The 19,865-nt window shown below is 37.9% G+C and overlaps 1 protein-coding gene across 1 annotated transcript in view; it reads left to right on the top strand.

The window, feature by feature from the left end:
- ZNF438 (zinc finger protein 438) overlaps positions 1 to 19,865 on the top strand; it is a 1,581,053-nt gene that overhangs the window by 1,331,162 nt on the left and 230,026 nt on the right. Inside the window, exon 4 of the mRNA XM_044066690.1 lies at positions 11,496 to 11,564. Coding sequence (XP_043922625.1) covers positions 11,528 to 11,564 — 37 coding nt within the window. The 5' untranslated portion in view covers positions 11,496 to 11,527. The remainder of the gene's footprint in view (positions 1 to 11,495; positions 11,565 to 19,865) is intronic.

The raw sequence follows: 19,865 nt of genomic DNA, 5'->3' as shown, positions 1-19,865 counted from the left end.
ACACCGGACGTATCGAAGCTTAAAGCCATAACCGCAAATTCAAGATATTCAAATTCGTGATTAAATTTGCCTTTATGGTCTCCGGATACTGAAATTCGAGATTTCAGTATTTTGAGATTGTAAAGGGGAACTATATATATATATATATATATATATATATATATATATATATATATATATGAGCTTTAAAGGTATTCCTAAACCAAGTTGGTATATGGGGATGATCAACTTATCCCATTTAATTCTTACCCTCTTTCCTTTCTAAATAGATTTCTTCATCTTTTTATTAATTACCATTCACAACATCTTTTCTGGCTATTAAAAACATGACTGGCTTGTATATAAAACCAAAGGGACTAAAAATATTTTCACTTCTTGTATCTTAATAGCCATGCTATTAATCAAGAGCATCCAGTGTCAGTTTTTGTATTATCATTTTTTTTAGTCTCCTCCCACATATCCTTAGCTGCTATGACAGAATCTCTTTTAATCCATACACCTTAATAATTCATCTTATCACGTCACCATAAATATGGGTATTCCTGATCCAATTCACATGTGGGTATGTAGTTTATTGCTGTAAGCTTTATTTTATCTTCATTAATTTTATATTTTGAAAATACTTGAAACTATCTCAAAATATTCCACAATGCTGAAATGTCCTTTTCTGGATTTATCAAGTAAAGAATATCATCACCTGCAGATAAAGCTAACTTTTCTTGAGTACCATGCCAGTAATATCCTTTAATTTGGGACTTATTTGCATTGCCAGTGGCTCTAAATATAATGCAAATAACAAAAGGAAGAAAAGACATCCTACCTGGTTTCCTCTGTTCATACACAGCTTGTCAGAGAGGAGCCTTCTGCCTCTCACCTTAATTCTTTCCTCCATCCATTCATATATCCTCCTTATTAACACTGCTGTTCTACCAAATATCAAATGCTTTCTCTGCATCAAGACTTACCAACAATAGTAGTACTTTCTTACATTCTGCTTCCCTCTGCATCAGTATTTTTGTATTACTTTTGTTAAATGTTTGCTTCCTCTCCACAAAACTATGTTAATTCATATTTATTATTTTTGGCAACACCTTTATTATTTTCCTAGCTAGTATAGACCTAAATACTGTATAATCGTGGTTTAAGATTGAAATGGCTTGGCTTCTTCCTGACCAGAAGCCATGTTGTTTTTGTGAGAGAAGATGGCAATTCATAATATATTCTGTCAGTTGAAAGTAGACAATTTTCTCAATGATTTTGCTTAGCGCTGGGAAGATAGAAATGGGACAGTAATGTGATAGAAATGTGGGTTGTTTTTTTTTTTTTTCTTTTTTTGAGCAGTTTTCCTTTGGCAGATTTCCTTGTGCATGGTGTTGGTAGTAACACAGAAATTAAAGATGTATTTTAGGCATGCAACAGTGAAGTCATGACAGTGGCGTAAAAACCATGGATGTAGGTTGTCTGTATCTGGGGATCCTTCCAGCTGTATTTGTCCCAGCAAAGGGATAATGTATTTGGATGAGATCTGCCAGAAATAAAAAAGGAAGAATAAGGCAGCATTCATGCAGGTGTTAGCAGCACATTTGGGGAGGTTGCTAAAGTGCCTGTTGGAAATCATCTGCATACAAGCTAAAAGAAGTACATGTAGAAGTGTAAGGAAAAGTTTAGTTTTGTGAGATGATTGACTTATGTCCAAAATTTCCTAGGACTGTATTTCAGAGAGTTTGGGCAGTATGTCATAGAATGACTTTTGTGTTTTCTAATGGCTTTTCTGGCTAAGTTCCTTAGATTTATATACTACTCCTAGTTTTTTTTGAGTGGGATTAGATTTCCAGGAGTGCCAATACTAATCCCGGAGTTTGAGGAGGGAGTTTAACTCGTGAGTTATCCACTTTTTTAGTTTGGAGTTAGAAAGTATAGATATTAAGGGGAAAGTGTTTGCATTGAAGACTAGAGAGAGAGAGAGTGTGTAATGAGTTCAGCTGCTTTGTTTAGATCTGTGGTGTATAGCATAGGGGTCCACTGGGAGCCCCCAGGATTTTTTGCAGGGGGGTGCAAACCTGGAGCACGACCCCAACCCCGCCCCCTTGAAAGCACCACCCCCAACCCTACCCCCTTCACCACCCCCAACCCCACACACACACACACAGCCATTCCAGTATCCCATTACTTGGCTATTTCTCCCCAGTTGCCATAAACACTGTTCAAAACTCTCGGTGTGCATACTGTTTTATGCTTTACTTCTACAATGATTACAGATATTTGGTTTTAATTTACAACTTTTATTTCAAATTTTAGGGCCTCAGGGCCAATACCCCAGTAACTTCCTATTTTATAGCACAAACACTGATAGACATTTGCTAAACTTAACAAAGCAATAGTCTTACAATGAAAACAGACTTAGCATTAAAACTTCTCTACCTTTGAAACTCACATTCACTAAAACAGCATTGAAACCCATATTCAAAGAAAATGCATCTGGCCAGTGACAAGTTAAGTTTACCTTTTGACTGTTTTCAAATCATAGGCCCCTTGCACATATTTCAGAACCATGCATAACTGCTTTGATTCACCTTCCTGATTCAATCCCTTGTTAATACAGCACCACTTAGTGTGTTTTATAGTTTTGAACATTTTTTCCAGTAAGCAATGAAACAAAACTTATGAACCAGTAATGACAAATTGCCCAATTCAGAACATTTCAACCATAAAAGGCCAGTTAAAAATCTATCATTACAATCCACCAATATCAGTCAATATGCACAATCTCTGCAGAAGTAAAAGTCATCTGAATAATTTCACATTAAAGAGATCTGAAGCTAATGGGGAGGTTGTTGCTAGAAAACAGCTTTATATTTCAGTGTTTCATCTACAAATTCAGTGCCTGCTCCCCTTAAACAATAAATTGCCTATGTTACATCTAAAAAAATGCTAAGCTTGTATATTGCAATAGGAATAAGTGGCAAGCGGAAACACATGTTCATAGTTACTAGGCATCTCATCCAAAGGAGGACATACTGAGGACTGCAGCACTCCACCCCCTTAAAATACAAATCTACATGCGGTGAGAGTACAACCTACAGCCCTCTAAATCTAGGGTTACCACCTGTCTCACTTTGCGAGTGACAGTCCCTCTTTGGGCAGTTGTGTCCTGCAAAAATATTGTAAAAATGGCAGATGTCCTAAGCTTTTAGGACAAAATCATTTCCTGTATTTATGTAATAGTTGCATAAAACAGTTATTCTGTGTCTGAAACACCTAAATATTATAAGAAACAGAATAAGCAACTAAAACGGTACAAGAATAAGTTTTTATTTAGGCAAAGAAGTGAGGTTCTGTCCTTTGTACTGGCTGTGGGTATGTTTCGGCCTGCAAAATCTGATGTTTGTACCAAAAATGTCCCACTTTGGGCATTTGAAAAGGTGGCAACCCTATCTACATCAAGATGCAAGTATGCTACCTGCTGTGCTACTAAGACTGTTTTGAAATTCTACACCACAATAGTGATACCATTAGTTAAACAAAACAGTTGCACATTTTAAGCAGACTTAGCATGAGCAGTAATAAACTTCTCTTCTCTTGAAGCTCACAATTCCTTGAAAATAAATTCCACCTGCCAACTCTAAATAGGGCATTTCACTCTCTCTCACACTCATACATACCTCAGCCTCTGTGAAAATCTGTACAGTTGAGAGGTATGAGTCACACACATACATCCCCCGACCTCCTTAGAAAATGGATAGAACAAAATTGTTGTATTAGTATGCATTTTCTGAGGATATGAAGTCTAAAACTCAACTTCAGTCTTCAGTGATTTGCCAGAGATAACACAATTTTATGAGAAACAATCTGAAAATATGAGGCAAAAATCTGGATAATTGTGAGGTATGACCTTCCCATACACCCCTCCCTCCGTCTTACAAACATACACATGCACACACATATACACACACATACACACACCCTTAGTAAATGGAACCTTTGCATAGAGATTAATCCAAACACAATGGACCTTAGAAAAACGGAGCACTTCTGCTTGCACATAAACTAAAACAACAGTGCATAAACCAACCCAGCATAAACCTGCATAGAGATTAACACACACACCTTAGTAAACGGAGTCTGCATAGAGATGAATCCAAAAACAACAGAGCACTTCTGCCTGCATATAAATGAAAACATCACAGCACAAGCCAAGATTGTGCATTGACAACAGCTTGTTCCTTAGTTCTTCATGTTTACAATAACAGTGTGGCTTACATAAAGGGCTGTAAATGTGTAAGTAGGGCTGTTAAAGCCTGTTAAATATAAGACGAACACTTACACTTCATCCGCATTAAATGGAGCAAGAAAAAGATAACATTATTTCATAATTATTCCGAAGTAATAACAAGGATATGAGTAACGATCAGAAAACGGCGACGTTCTTTGCATCATTCTGCAAAAGGAAACTTTCCAACAATCACAAAACCATATATTCAGCATTTTGAAGTAAATATGAGCATTGCTGTGACATATCCATACATCAGCAAGAATCTGTTACAGACTAAAATTAAAAAGTAAACTTTCCCCTACATTTTAAGTTGGTACTGACTATATCAAACACTGCTTTACTCTTTTAAGTTTCTCTCCACAAGACATTGACACTCAACCCTCTGGCATCTTGATGCTGTCCCCATAGCAACATAAATTAAGAACAACAGGAGCTTCAGACATTTTAGTCTATGTTTTTGAAGGTAGTTCGAGCATAACTCTCAACCTTCCATCTCCAAAAATGAGGAACATTAGCCATCATAATGTGGAACACAAACTAAGATCTTACAAACAACTTTAGCTAGGAAGGACATAGGATGGTTAAGTATGCTGTTTTTACTTATAAACAAGATATTTTAATTAATATGATTTATTTCTTTTTACAATGGGTATCAGCTAAAAGAATTGCGAACACTGAATGTGTAACAGATCCTTTTCGGTGTGAAACTTTGAGGACCATGAACGTTTTAAGACCCCACATAATTCCTCGTGATGAGTACGAGTTTGGAGTGACAAACATCGCTCATAAACATTCGCGTATGTAAAACATTCAGGTGACATGTGCAAATTTCTTATAGCCTGTTAACTCTTCATAAATAACATAACTTTAAGTATAGTGTGTATATAAACAAAACGGAGCCTCTGCTGTATACAAATAAACAAAATGGAGCACTTCTCTGGCAGAAAAAAATCCTTACATTTATTTTTTTATTTATTTATTTTATATTTGTTGACCGGGCTAGTCTAGCTGGATACATATCCATTTTCAGTAGAGGCCCGGCGAGAAAAGCTCCAAGCATGAGTAAATTATAACATTCAAAACATCAAAAAAATGACAAGTTTTAATTACATAGCAAGACATGATAAGAAAAGTTATTAATTTGTGAACAGAGTATGGTTTCATTAGAGTAGGTGTACAAAATAATCAAGTCTTGATTCTTTAGTGGGTTTCATGTACAGTCAAGCAAGAGTTAATAAAGTATTTGAGCATTAACATTCCTTTGAAAAAAAAGAATCATTAAGTTAGAAAAAAGAAGAGAACAGGAAGGAAAAAACTGAAGGTAAAAAGAGTGGGTAAGTAATAAATTATTCAAGAATTGTAGGGGGGTATTTGTCCTGGAAGCAGTAGAAAAAAGGGGGAGGAGAATAAAAAATAAAAGTATGATTCAATCAGGCTTTGAGCAGGGGCAAAGCCAATGTATTTTTAGGTGATCTCAGGTGTTTCTTAAAGATTGGTGTAGATGAGAGAGAAGTGAGTGTACTAGGAAGCTTATTCCAGATTCTACCCACAACATTGGAAAAGTGCGACTCTCCCACTTTATTAGATAAACTGTTGGCAATAAGTAATTTATTAGCCGAGCGTAGTGTTGTAAGATTTTTATATGGGGAGATCAAATTAGAGAGGATAGGAGTATTAATAGGATGGTGCAGGATTTTTTGTGCAATCACCAGTTGATTGTATTGTAGTTGGTTTTGTAGTTCTAACCATTTGAGTTGTTGAAGGTTGAGACAGTGGTGGGTTCTATAAGGGGAGCCAGTGGCAAATCTGGTTATATTATTGTAGCTAGTTTCAAGTTTGGTAAGATTATGTTTCAGCCTGCAGAGATAGAAATGGAGCCTCTGCTGTATATAAATAAACAAAACAGAGCACTTCTCTGGCAGAAAAATCCTTACCTCAGCCTGCATATAAACAAAAACGGCAGTGCATAAATGGATCACTGTGACTCTGGCAACCTCTGCGCACTTTTGTGTTTGAATTTACGTTAGCGTGCAGTGCACACATGGGTCCTATAGGTCTTACAGCTGTAAAAGGGGGGGGGAGCTCCCTCCCCCTCGCTCTATGGTTCTGGTGCCTATGGATGCAAAGGGCGTTCTTAAAGAGGAACGCCCTTTAAAAAAAACTTTTTTTTAAATCAAAATAAAATTAATTTATTGGCCAGCCAGTTCCAGGGGGGTGCAAGTGCACCCCCTTGCACCTGTCTGCGGGCGCCCATGGGTCCAGTCATGGGAAGTGATAGTTGAAGATAGTTTTGCAATTTTGGCAGTGTTATATCTGAAGGAGAATACTTTTAGATGTTCACACTGCCTCAGTGGAATGAGTTCTTTGCCTGCACAAATCCGCACTGGCATCTTTCCAGAGCTCAGAATCCACTCCTGTTACAGTCTTTGATAGGGGATTGGCTAAGCCCCTCCCATCAGGGGAAATCTAACCCCTGTCATAGAAAGTGAGTTATTCAGGTTTTACTGCCATCTGTAGGACTTGCACAGTTTTATCTCCTCAGCAGTCTGCATTGATGCATTACAGCTACCAAGCCCAGATACAACCCCTTTGAAAACTCCACTTTCTCATTATTATTATATACTTTGATTTCTTTCTGTTATTAAAATGATTGATATATATATATATATATATATATATATATATGGATTCCTATCATATGATAGAAACCTCATTTGACTGAAACTCATTTGACTGAAGTTCTGTGACGTCATTTGAACACTAGGCCTCTTTTTTTCTGTTATCTACTTGATTTGGAAGTTCTAATGGGGAAATATTGCATTTTTTTAACTTTTTTGTTCATTTAAATATTTGTAACCAATTTATCATTAAATTGCACTTTTAATGAAAATAACTTTATTTGCATTTTCTGTAGAGATTTTTTTTTTTATTTCTGACAAGGGAATAAGTAAATGCTTATTTATGCTGTTTTAAAATGCTTTTATTTCACTTAAGATTTAGGGGCATATATTTGAGTTTTTGCCACTACAGTTTACATTTTCTATTACTGCTACCCTTCGTCGACCCTTAATAGTGTCAGTGCATTATAGGGTTACCACCTGTCCCACTTTGCGAGGGACAGTCCCTCTTTCAGCAGTTGTGTCCTGCAAAAAAAATGTAAAAATGGCAAATATCCTGAGATTTTTGGACAAAATTATTTCCTATATTTTATGTAATAGTTGCATAAAACAGTTATTCTGTATCTGAAACACCTAAATGTTATAAGAAACAGAATAAGCAACTAAAATGCTACAAGAATAAGCTTTTATTTAGGAAAAAAAAGTGAAGTTCTGTCCTTTGTACTGGCCATGGATATGTTTCGGCCTGCAAAAAAACTGCCATTTGTACCAAAAATGTCCCACTTTGGGCATTTAAAAAGGTGGCAACTGTAGTGCATTATTCTGGTTGTTTTTTTTTTCTGTTAGATTCTGATACAACTGCCCCCCCCCCCCCCCACACACACACACACACACACACACACACTAAATCTAGTTTAAAAAGAAAAAAAATTCAGCAAAACTATGTGGCTGCTACAGGTTTGTGAATTTGTTGTTGCCTTAAGCAATCCAAAAGACCACTTACCTTTTTCCATATCTTCCTCTGGTGTGAACCTGCAGCCCTCTGTTGTATGGGGGTAAAACACATCCTCTGGAGCTTTTCTATTACCTGGTTTGGGTACATGAAAACCAAACCCTCTAGGTACGTGAAAGGTCAAGGATAAGACACCCCTTTCCAGACATAATACTCTGTCCTCAAATATTTTGTCCTTAAGTGTAGTCGATAGTAATGGAGACTTCACCACACAAGAGATAATCAAGTTATTGCCAAGTATAGGGCAGATGTGGTTTCCTTAGTTAAGAGTGTTTTACAGTCAGCTAATCTCAGAGAGTGTGCTCCTGTTCAGAGTAACCATGTGGCTGCCTTCTATAAAGATCAGTCTGTGGCCACAAATTTTGATGGGGACTCTGATGCAGGCAGTAGTGAACACTCTGAGTCCATCCAATCTGATTCTTCAGATGGTGAGCATGTTGAAAAATCTAAGCAAATGTTCAGCTTTCCACAGATGATAGCCAAATGAAAGGGGCTCCTTTTCCAAAACAGATAATTTCCCTGCTAAAGCATAACCTTGTAATGAGTCAGGGCATAGCTTCCCTTTCCCATTCCCCCAGGCTTTCACTCCACTCTTACCACTGGAGAGAAATCTTCCTCTTCTAAAGGGAAACTCCCCCATACCCACATGTTCTGTCTGCTACTCCTTCACAATTTGCAGACAAGTGCTGTAGAACTAGTTCCTGCACCACAAAAAGGAAAAGGATTTTACATTGGAATCTTTTTAGCAACTATCATGGAAATCAGTGTTAGATTTTAGACCCAGTACCTGCTTTCCTTAGAAATCAGGGGACCAGTGTATGGATTTTCTTTAATGACAGTTACAGTGGTGGAGAGATCAGATGTCTCTCAATTCATACCTACCCTTTTCTCCTCAGAACTTAGTTCAGTCAGTACAGATGGACTCAGTTATTGCATGGGGAACAGTGTTCTGGTGCTGCAAAGTGAATGGCATCCTTTGGGCACAGCAAAGTATATAAATGTCAAAGAAATGTGAGCAGTGATTCAGACCATAAAATTTCTCCAACATTTACAGTTTCCAGGTCCCTTTTTATTGGTCACAGACAACACCACAGTCATATGGTACCTAAACAAACAAGGAGGTACAAGGTCATATCCTCTGCATGTTGGCAGTGATGGCCTGGGAGCTAGTCTTACAGCGTTCTCTGATGCTTTAGGCCTCATATATCCTGTCAGAGTAAAACATACTGGCAGGCAGACTAAACAGATCCCAGCCGGACCCTCACAAGTGGAAACACAAGACAGAGGAATGCCTGGATTTGCTCTAAGTGTGGATAACACTTCAAATAGTTCCTTTTGCCTCATTTCCAAACAGTTGGAAAAATTCTGTTAGAGGCATCCTTGCAGCCATGCTTGGAGTACAGAGGTGTTCTTGTTCCCTTGGGTGGAAGGGTTCCTTTATGCATTTTCACCCTTTCTACCAATACCTTAGGATGCCCTTCCACATCACTGTTGCAGTATTCTTTACAATAAGGTAGCCCAACGTCTGGCCAGTATACAAAAGCCTCTAGGTTGTAATGAGTACGCCATATGTCACACATATGCCTTCCGTGCATGGAGTAGGGCATAAAGATGATGTCTGTATATACCATCCTCAGAACTTCTTTGCCATCTGTCTGAATGCCATGTTCGATCATTGGTCTGAACACTCATTCATATACTGGTTTCTGTCACTTCAGATAAGTACCCTGTTGGGATTTATTTGATTTTATTGTCTTATGTTTGCCTTGCTTTTGCTTGTTGAGTTTCATGCCATCCAGAAAGGGGAAATGCCAGTATGGGAGACAGATTCCCCAAAAAGATCATCATGAGCAGTGTTTGTTCTGTTTAGGCACTTCCCGTGACCATACATTTTGGGAGATTTGTCAGTCCTTTATTCCTGAGATGTTGCGGACTCAGCTTTCTTTCCTTTCAATTTACCTAGAGAACCAGTGACTTAAGCAGTTGGCTAGGGATACCATGGAGGGATCTTCCCAGCCCATGGATCAACCATCTACAAAGAAAAAGGCCTAGAAAGCTTGGTCTGTTTCTTTCACTGCACTGCCTCTGCTGGACATCTCTCTTGAAGCTGATAAAAGCCCAGAGGATCGTATGGTCTTGGTCTGTTGGATTCCTCTCCCACTAATGCTTCGGAAGCTGGCATGGATCTGACGCCACACACTTCCATGGAAGTTTTGCTAACCTCCACTTTGGATTTACAGGGGGATCTGCGGCTGGTTATTACAGAAGCACTTAGGGGTGTTCATCCCAGCTTAATGACACTATAACTGCCTTGTCATTTTTCATTGATATCCTTTCTGCAATACGGGCATCTCTTTTCCCCTGGATACAAAGAAGACTGTGAGGTCAGAAATGCCCATGGCTTACTAATGACATCAAAGCTTTCATGAGACAAAGGGACAAAGCTTGATACCTGATGCCTAAACCAGTGCTTTTCAGAACTGTGTACATTTTTAGCAATAAAATATGCAAATACACATAAATAGCATATCGTCCCAGTCATGTACTGCTTACTTAGTCGCACGGTAGATCAGAATATCACAGGCCAAGACACCATATAGGTCAGTAATTGCTGCCGAGTCAAATGGATGGTCAATAAGGATGAAAATGTGATATTTTATTTTCATTTTAAGTTATGAATATGTGCCATATTAGTACTTCTGTTAATAACTTATCCGAGACAGAACTGGTGTTACTTCAGAGTGTCTAATAAAAGCTAGCATGATGTTGGGAAAGTTCTAACTGATATTGCTATGTAGCTTCCATGATTTTGCAGATAAAATAGGCAAACAGCAACAAGGAGAAAATCAGTCCCAATGGAGAAAAAAGCAGGTTACAGTTCTTGAGAAACAACAATGGGACAACCACGGCAAAGCACATACATTTCAAAAACTACAAGCAGTAAACAGATAAGCTCTTTCGGAGATGCCTCCTTCATCAGATCAGTACCGTATGTAACATATGAAAGCACTTATCTGTTTACTGCTAGGATTTGTAAGAAGGAATTTAGATTGGTGGGTGGACCAGTTTGTCTCTCAGCCAAAGTCTCCTGTCTTCCTTTTATCCCCCCTATGCAGTCTGCAAAAGCAGATGACCCAGCCTTTCCTTGGGGAGCTGTTTCCAAGAGAGTGAAAATTGCTTAGCCTACTGCAGCTGTGATCCGTTTGAACATCTACTTTAATGACAAGTTTACTTGCACAACTGTATTTTCACATACTTTGACGATCCCACTGCAAACTTGTTTTCATACAGGAGTAAAAATAAGGCAGAGTTATAAATATACCCTACCAGCTGATATTGTTGTAAAAATATTTTTTTCTAGTTGTGCCTGTTCAAATGCCATTATTACTGAACTCATTTTATAAAGGCAGTTGGGGTGGTTGTGTTAATGAGACAACTACTCTGTTGTATGCCATTATAGCCTTTGCACTATTTTGTCAGACTGCATACTTGAATCATAACAAGACAGACTCGTATTCTGTACTGCTTCTTTTCCCTGTGCATGGTTCACATTACATCTTCTCATATTAGTTTATTTTACATTTTCTTTCAGGAAATATGCTGTAACTGCTAAAAGAAAAAAGTATGCAGAAACATGCAACTGCTTCATCTGACACTCACGGTAAGACTTATTTTAATTAAGAAAACAGTGTGGCCCTCTTTTTTTCCTTCTAACTTATTAGTCTGAAGGGAGTAGTCTGCATATCTGTTGTATCAGGCCCGGTGCTTCATAAACGTGATTGAAGAAATACATGTAGGTGCAAAGGGGTGTACTAATTCATAAGACTTTTCTGGTAACCTGTCCCTCAGGTTCCTTTGTAAAACTAACATTTACCTATCTAGGATAACTCTGAAAAATTGGATTTGTGTCCACTGCATCTTCTAACAGGCTGATTTGCAGAATCATCACACTGTGAAAACCAGTATGGTAGATAATGTGTTTGAATTTGCCAGTTTCAGCATCAAGTATTTTCTTCTTTTCCACTTTATAAACAATAAAACACCAAAATGCTACTCCATGAATGTCCACAAATTGTTTAGTCAAGGTTTCTAAGTACTTTTGTTCCTATGAATATCAGAACTTCATCTGAGTTACAAAATAGATCACACCTTCTTCTTCTTTCAGCTTTTCCCGGTTAGGGGTCACCACAGTGGATCACCTATCTGCTCATGACTGGCAGTGGAGTTTTACAGTGTCAAGTTGCCAGCCCAGCACCCAACCTTCCACAGAAGGCACACACACAGACACACACACTCACACCTAGGGCCAATTTAGTGTCCAGTCTACCTACATAGTCTTTGGGATGTGGGAGGAAACTGGAGCACCCGGAGGAAACCCACGCAACCACAGGGAGGACATGTAGACTTCGCACAGAAGGTACCCCAGCTGAGGATCGAACCGGAGAACCTCTTGCTGTGAGGCAGCAATGCTAACCGCTGCACCACTGTGGCCACCCTATTCCATTCCTTAAATGCAAGCTATGGCACTAAAAACTTTTTAAAGTGACTTAAGCCTTTAAAAAAAGGCCCATTTTAATGAATATATAAAAAAATTTATATAATATATGTATGCTTTCACATAGCTGCATACATTATTAAATACATAAAAACAAAAGAAAATAAATGCACAAAATAAGTGCATTCATAAAGAAAGCTTTCTTCTTCAACACACAGCCAATAGAGATCACATCCAGTGCAACAGTAACATTAAGAATTATCTGCCAGCGAAGCTCCTTTTCTTCCAGTAAAAGTCCCCATTCACCAGCCCCAATCTGCCAGTGAAGCTTCTTTTCCTCCAATAAACCCCCCCTTCACCATCCCTCAATGAATGTGGAGCTTTTTCTAACACAGTGAAGGAAAATTTTCTAAAATCATTGCATAATATAAATAAAGAATTCCTAATATCTTTTTTGGGGGTAGCATAAATATGTTGGTATATCCTGTTTTTAATGGGCCCCTCTGTTTTTCCCATATAAAATGTGAGACATTTGGCAAATAAAGCCAAATAAAAAACTACTCCTCTCATATTGCAATTATAACTGCCCTGAGTGAAAATCAATTTGATCAGTCTGGGAAAGCCAGTAACAGAGAAATGGGTGCCCTTAATGATCTGCATTGCTTACATGCTTCACAGTGTCACATACCCCCATTCTTAGTGGAAATCACAGCTTTGGTTTGATTCATTTCTAAATCAAATGCACCAAAAACAGTATTCCATTGAGACCTAATAATCTTTGTCAAGGATGATACATCTCCACTATAACTTACTACCATAGCTCTGGACCAGTTGTTACTATTTGTAAGTCCACTGGCCATAATACTGTCCCCATAACACCACAGCGCTTTGTGTCTCACATACCACCCAATCCCTAAGGTTCAACAACATATCACATGCATAGCCCCGATCTGAGAACATTTCACATAAAATTAATGTTTATGGTCGAAAGCTGCATCATCAGAGATGAGCCTGCACAACCATATCAATTGACCCCTCGCTAAATTCCTCTTCTGCCAGAGTGGGTGCTGACTATTGTAACGAAGAAAGCTGTTTCTGTCTCCTTTCCAAAATTAGTTGAATTAGATTTACTTCCCTGAATGTTCTTGGTAACTAATACATCTAAACAGTGTACAGTAGCTGAATCAAATTGTTGTGTAAACTCCAAAAAGTTGGCGGTGCTGTTAATGTAAACAGTAAAGGCCATCCAATCCCCCTCTTTCTATAAAATAAAAATGTCATTTAGGTAACTAAAGTACATCTGGATTTTAGCCCAAAAGGGGGAGGTAAAAACAAAATTGCTCTCACAGGACCAGAAAATGAGATTAGCAAATACTGTAACTGAGGCTGCTCCCATGGCAGCTCCTTTCAACTGCTTAAAATATTTGCCTTCAAAAAATACTAAATTATTCCTCAAAACTAGGTACATGTAATGGTAAATAATATCAATATAATTTCCATCAAAGGTGGTCCACATAGCACTATCTTCAAAGTACCATTTGACCCAAATCGTGGGGTATTACCAAAAATAAATCCTTTATGTCAATGATTGCAAACAACACATCTGAACGATAGGATATGAATTTCTAGAAAGTGCCATGAGTCTCTCAACACATGCTCCTTGTCAACCCAACATTTTTTAAATTTATGATTCACATATTTGGAAGAAGGTTTGTTTTTTGAACCTGCCGAAGCAACAATTGGTCTCAAAGGTGGGTCCTCCGCAGAGTTGTGAATTTTAGGTATCCCAAAAATGGCTTGGATTTTCATCTTCCCTACCACTAAAAAAATCTCTTAATTTGGGTGCCATGCCATAGTTAGAAATCATATCCTCAAGCCACATGTCAGTTATGTTGTAAGCAATGTTAATCTCATTACAGGAAACCTTGGAAAAAAATTCACCATTACTCAGTCAGAGATCTTGTGAAAGTACATGTGGCACTTCATAATAACAACATCCCTATCTTTATCGGGTCTCGTAATTCTTACATTTTTGTCATTTGAAATTTGGCTCAAAAGAAGCTTTTTCCTCCCTGGTGAGATTGTAAAAAAACTTCCTCTTCTGACTGCAGCAAGAGCAAATATCCTTCTCATATAGCCTTTCAAACAAAGCAATAGGGGCCAACATAGGGAGGGTTGTAAGTACTCGTTTCTACTCAACCCTCCACTTTCTTCAGTAATGGCCCTGGGAGCCAATAAACATTCAAGGTCTAACTCCCTTGCGAAAAGTTTAAGCTCAACCATTGTATCAGCAGCATTGCAATTACTGGAAGGAACAAATTTAAAACCCTTCTTAAAAAGAGATCCTAAGACGGGGGTAATTTCAAAATGAGAATAATTAAAAACTTTAAAATCATCAAAATCTATAACAGTACCTTTCTGTGAGTTTGAAAGCTCCAAAATAGTTTGCGCTAGCGCCACCAACAAAATTGGCCATTGCAATAATTGCTCCTTTGATAGGTCCATCTCAGATCGATGGCTTACTGGTGTTCGTCTTGCACTCACTCATCCTGTTCTCCTAAAGTCTTTTCAACCTCCTGGGGGATGCTTGTCTAAAAAAAATCTTTGTTGACATCTTCTGTTACAAAATTAGCCAAGCTACCATTGGATTCTGAGGTCATTTGGTTGAGGGACTGGCCCCTTCTATGACCATGGTTTGGATAAGGATAAGCCATCTTATTCTTTTACTGCATCTCATCCCTATAAATTTTCCTCTGTTTCCTTTTGAAAATTGTAGACCCATGTTCACCGACATGGCAAAGAACATTGTGAAAATCTGCCGTGTAATCTGGAAACAGCAAATCCTTGTTGATCTCATCATTTATACTGGGGATTTGCTGTTCCAAGGAAGATATCTGCTGCAGATTGTCACAAGCCATCAACTTCATAAGGTCTACACTCGTTTAGTCAAAAAGCTCTTGCTGCAACACCGAACCTGAATGTAACCCATTTGGATAGTTCAAAACACATAGACCCCTAGGCACCTATTTGTTCTGAATACAAAGGTTGAGAAGTGAATTATCCAGCTGTAGAGTGCTATACTTCTTGAGTAATTTCTCAGAACTGTTAATTCTCACAGAAAGGGTTAGACCCTTGTGCTTAACAGGACTGTTGTGTAAATCATTACTCGACCCAAAGTCGAATCTGTAAGAAAGCAATTAATTGATTGATGTTTCTATGTCTATACCACTTGTAAGGTTACTCTTCACAACATTGTCATTGTTGTCTTGTTGCGAACCTCTAGCACAAACCTCTACTTAAGTGGTTTTGTCTTTAGAGCCATCAGTCCTTCCTGCATTAACCTTCTCAAATGGGTTGACTGTCCCAGAGCCCTTCAAAACCAAAAAAAAAAGTTATCAGTCTGGTGTTCTAGCTGTCCCATACATTCCAGTAACAAGGTAAAATCCTGGGTCTCATTTCGGCAGCTAGCACCCGTGCTTTCCTCCAAAAACAAATCCAGTTGTCACATTCTGGAAGATGGAAATACAAATAACCATGAGTCAAACAAAACTCTAAAAGTGTACTCAGAAAATAACAACATGCCACTCCATGAATGTCCTCAAACTGTTTAATCACAGTTTCTAAGCAGTTTTATGCCTATGAATACCACAACTTCATCAGAGTTACAAAATAGATCACACCCCTTCCCTTGAATACAAGCTATGGTGCTAAAAGTTTTTTTAAAGTTATTTAACCCTTTAAACACATGTCCATTTTAATGAATACACAAAAATGTATATAATGTATGTATACCTCCATTTAGCTGCATACATTATTAAATACATAAAAAAGAAAATAATACGTTGAATAATAAGTACATTCATAATGAAAGAGTTTTCTTTTTTAGCACACAGTCAACAGAAATCACATCAAGAACCAGTGCAACAGTAGTATTAAGAATGATCTGTCAGTGAAGTTTCTTTTCTTCCAATAAAAGCCTCCATTCTCCACCCCTTCTTGTGGATAGTATAAATATGTTGGTAGATCCATTTTTTTAGGGGCCCCTCGTTATGTCCCATATAAAATGTGGGACAGGTGGCACATAAAGCCAGATAAGCTACTCCTCTCCTGTCCTTGAGAGAAATCAATCTGGGAAAACCAGTAACAGAGAAATGGGTGTACTGAAAGATAAATCTGCAATGCTGATATGCTCCACAGTGTCTCATACCCACATTTTACTGGACATCGCAGCTTTGGTTTGATTCAGTTCTAAACTGGCCTTCAAATTAAAACTATTTTTATACACAGATCTAGGGCATGGTTCCAACTTTCCTAATAAACTGAATTCACCAAAAACAGTATTCCAATGAGACCCAATAATCTTCTTCAAGAATGATACATCTGTACAATAACTTACTGCCGTAGCTCTGGGCCAGTTCTGTTTGTTACTCCGCTGGCCATAATACTGTCCCCATAACACAACAGTGGTTCCAGTATTGAAGGGCTCTAGGACAGTCAACCCATTTCATAAAGCTAATGTGGGAAGGGTTAATGGTTCTAATGATAAAACCACTTACACAGAGGTTTGTCCTAGAGGTTTGCATCAAGGAAAATGAGACGATGTTGTGAGGAGTAACCTTACAAGTGATGTAGGGAGGCATATAGACATCAATCAGCAGCTGTCTTACAGATTCGACTTTGGGTCACGTAATGATTTACACAACGGTCCTGTTAAGGACAAGGCTCTAACCCTTTCTGTGAGAATTAGCAGTTTTGAGAAGTTACTCAAGAAGTATAGAGCTCTACAACTGGATAATTCATTTCTCAACCGTTCTATTCAGAACAAACAGGTGCTAGGGGTGTACATGTTTTTAAATATCCAGACTGGTTACATTCAGGTTCAGTCTTGCATCAAGAGCCTTTAGAGCTTTTTGACTGAACGGGTGTAGGACTTATGAAGCTGACAGATCATGACAATCTGCAGCAGATATCTTCCTTGGAACAGCAGATCCACAGTGTAAATGATGAGATCAACAAGGACTTGCTGTTTTTGGATTACATGGCAGATTTTCACAATGATCTTTGCCACATGGATGAATATGGATCTACGATTTTTAAAAGGAAGCAGAGGAACATATCTATAGAATGCGATGGAGTAAAAGAATAAGGTGGATTATCCTGATTCAAACCATAACTTTAGAAATGACCAGTCGTTCAACCAAATGACCTTAGAATCCAATGGTAGCTTTTCTAGTTTTGTAAAAGATGATGTCAATGAAGATTTTTTTAAACGAGCACCCCCCCCAGGAGGTCGAGTAGACTCGAAGAGAAGAGGATGAAGGAGTGTGGGAGGAATACCAGTGCACCTCTGACCAATCCAAGATGGAACTATCAAAGAAACAGTTATTCCAACAGCCGATTTCATTGGTAGAGCTAGTGCAAACCATTCTGAAGCTTTCAAACCCACAGAAAGATACTTTTATAGATTTTGGTGTTTTTTAAACTTTTTAATTACTCTCATTTTGAAATTACCTCAGACTTAGGATCTCTTTTTAGGAAGGATTTTAAATTTATTCCTTGCAATAATTGCAGTGTTGCTCATACAATTGTTGAGCTTAAACTTTTCACAAGGAAGTTAAAGCTTGAATGCTTTTTCAGTCCCGGGGCCATTAATGAAGAAGGTGGAGGGTTGAGTAGAATGAGTACTTGTAATCTGCCCGTTAGCTATGTAAGAAAGATATCCGCTCTTGGTGCGGTCAGAAGAGGAAGTCTTTTTTACAGTTTCACCAGGAAGGAAAAGCTTCTTTTGAACCAAATTTCAAATGACAAAACTTTAAGTTATGAGACTCGACAAAGGTGGTGGTGGTGTTGTTATGGGCTGGTGCATGTACCTTCACAAGTTAGAAACGAAAAAAAATGGCTCAAGAACAATGACAATGTCCATGTACAAAAATTTAATAAAAACAGTATCTTTAAAACCAGTGCTGTAATGAGTATAATCCAAATGAACCGAGAAACAAGTATCTGCAAGTACAAATGTTAAGCGCTTTTCGTCTGGTTACATAAACAGACTTCTTCAGACAAATGCACTACATGGGACAAAAAAAGTTTAAATACAAAGTGAATAGTCACATGACAAATGTGGCAAAAAGTAAACTCTTTAGAGTCAGAACAATACTAACTGCCTTCAACTCTGTGAAAGCAGCGATGTGCAAAAAACAGAATTAACAAAACCTAACAGCCACCGAAAATTACATTTAACCACAATCATATGTTGTGTTGTAGTTACGCTCCACTTCTGAAGAACAAAAAATGTACATGTATGTATGTGTATATTGATTACTCCAAAGCTGTGTATTGTAACAACATACAATGATGTGTAAAATAACTTACGGGTGTTAATGTTAAAATATCGTCGGCACTTGTGTATGAAAAAAGTGCCAACAAGGCTACACTTGTATCCCAGGTTTGGATGGTCTTAATTTACTAAAGATATGCCCATTCCTGTAGCGCTAATTCACTACTTCCCCTCACATCAATAGTATGTAAAAACATAAGTTCGGGGGTAGAGCGCCCCATACAGTAAATGAACATTAAATGGAAGCCACAAAATACTTTTAAACTATTAGGCAACGTGATCTCTAAGACCAGTATGAAGGACTGTGTGGTGCTAGATTCTTTCCAAATATTTGATGGTAAGACAATAAATGTAAATACAGCGTCAAAAATAGGAACAATAAGTGTTGAATACCTGTCCTGTAAAGGCAGGGTTCAGACACATGTTGAGCCAATATCGTCAATACTGAAGCAAACACCTTAACGTCTTCAAGTGCAACTAATAGGCACCTATCTTCTAGTTACATAAAAAATAAACTAATATGTGTTTGGTAACCCAATGTGTTACAGTATGAATGCTGAAAATGTTCACCTAACGTAATCAGTTTTTAAGTTTAAGTACACAGGTGAGCGAATAAACTTTGTTCAATCCTGGTGGGCGACATGCATCCAAACGTAATTGCCATAAGAGTTCTGTTTTTTCTAAATTCAATGAACTAGAACCACCTCTAAGCATAGTATGCATTATGTTATCCTGATCTTGTATTTGCTCAATAACTTTAAATTTAAATAAGTGATTTGGGTTTTCCATACAATGCTTTGCTAATGCATTCTCTTGTTTGTGCCTACTAATTGCATATACGTGGTCAAAGATTCTCTCACGAAGTCTTCTGTCTGTTTTTCTGACATAGCAGGCTGGGCATAGTTGGCATGAAGCCAAATAGACTACACCTTTAGAGTTACAATTAAATTTGTTTCTCAAAGTGTAGTTCCTATCTCTGATGGTGAAGTTGTTGCCTATATCTATGTGTTTACAATAGTTACACATCTCACAACGGAACATACCTGCTGTTCTACATGCATTATTATGTCGACCTTCTATAATGTTTTTTATGTTTTTGCCCCGCCTATAAGTAACAACTGGTGATGCTC

Source organism: Protopterus annectens, chromosome 3.part1 (genome assembly GCF_019279795.1).
Source record: "Protopterus annectens isolate FY-2018-M chromosome 3.part1, PAN1.0, whole genome shotgun sequence".
Lineage (NCBI taxonomy): Eukaryota > Metazoa > Chordata > Ceratodontiformes > Protopteridae > Protopterus > Protopterus annectens.
This window is presented reverse-complemented; position numbering and strand designations above follow the sequence as displayed.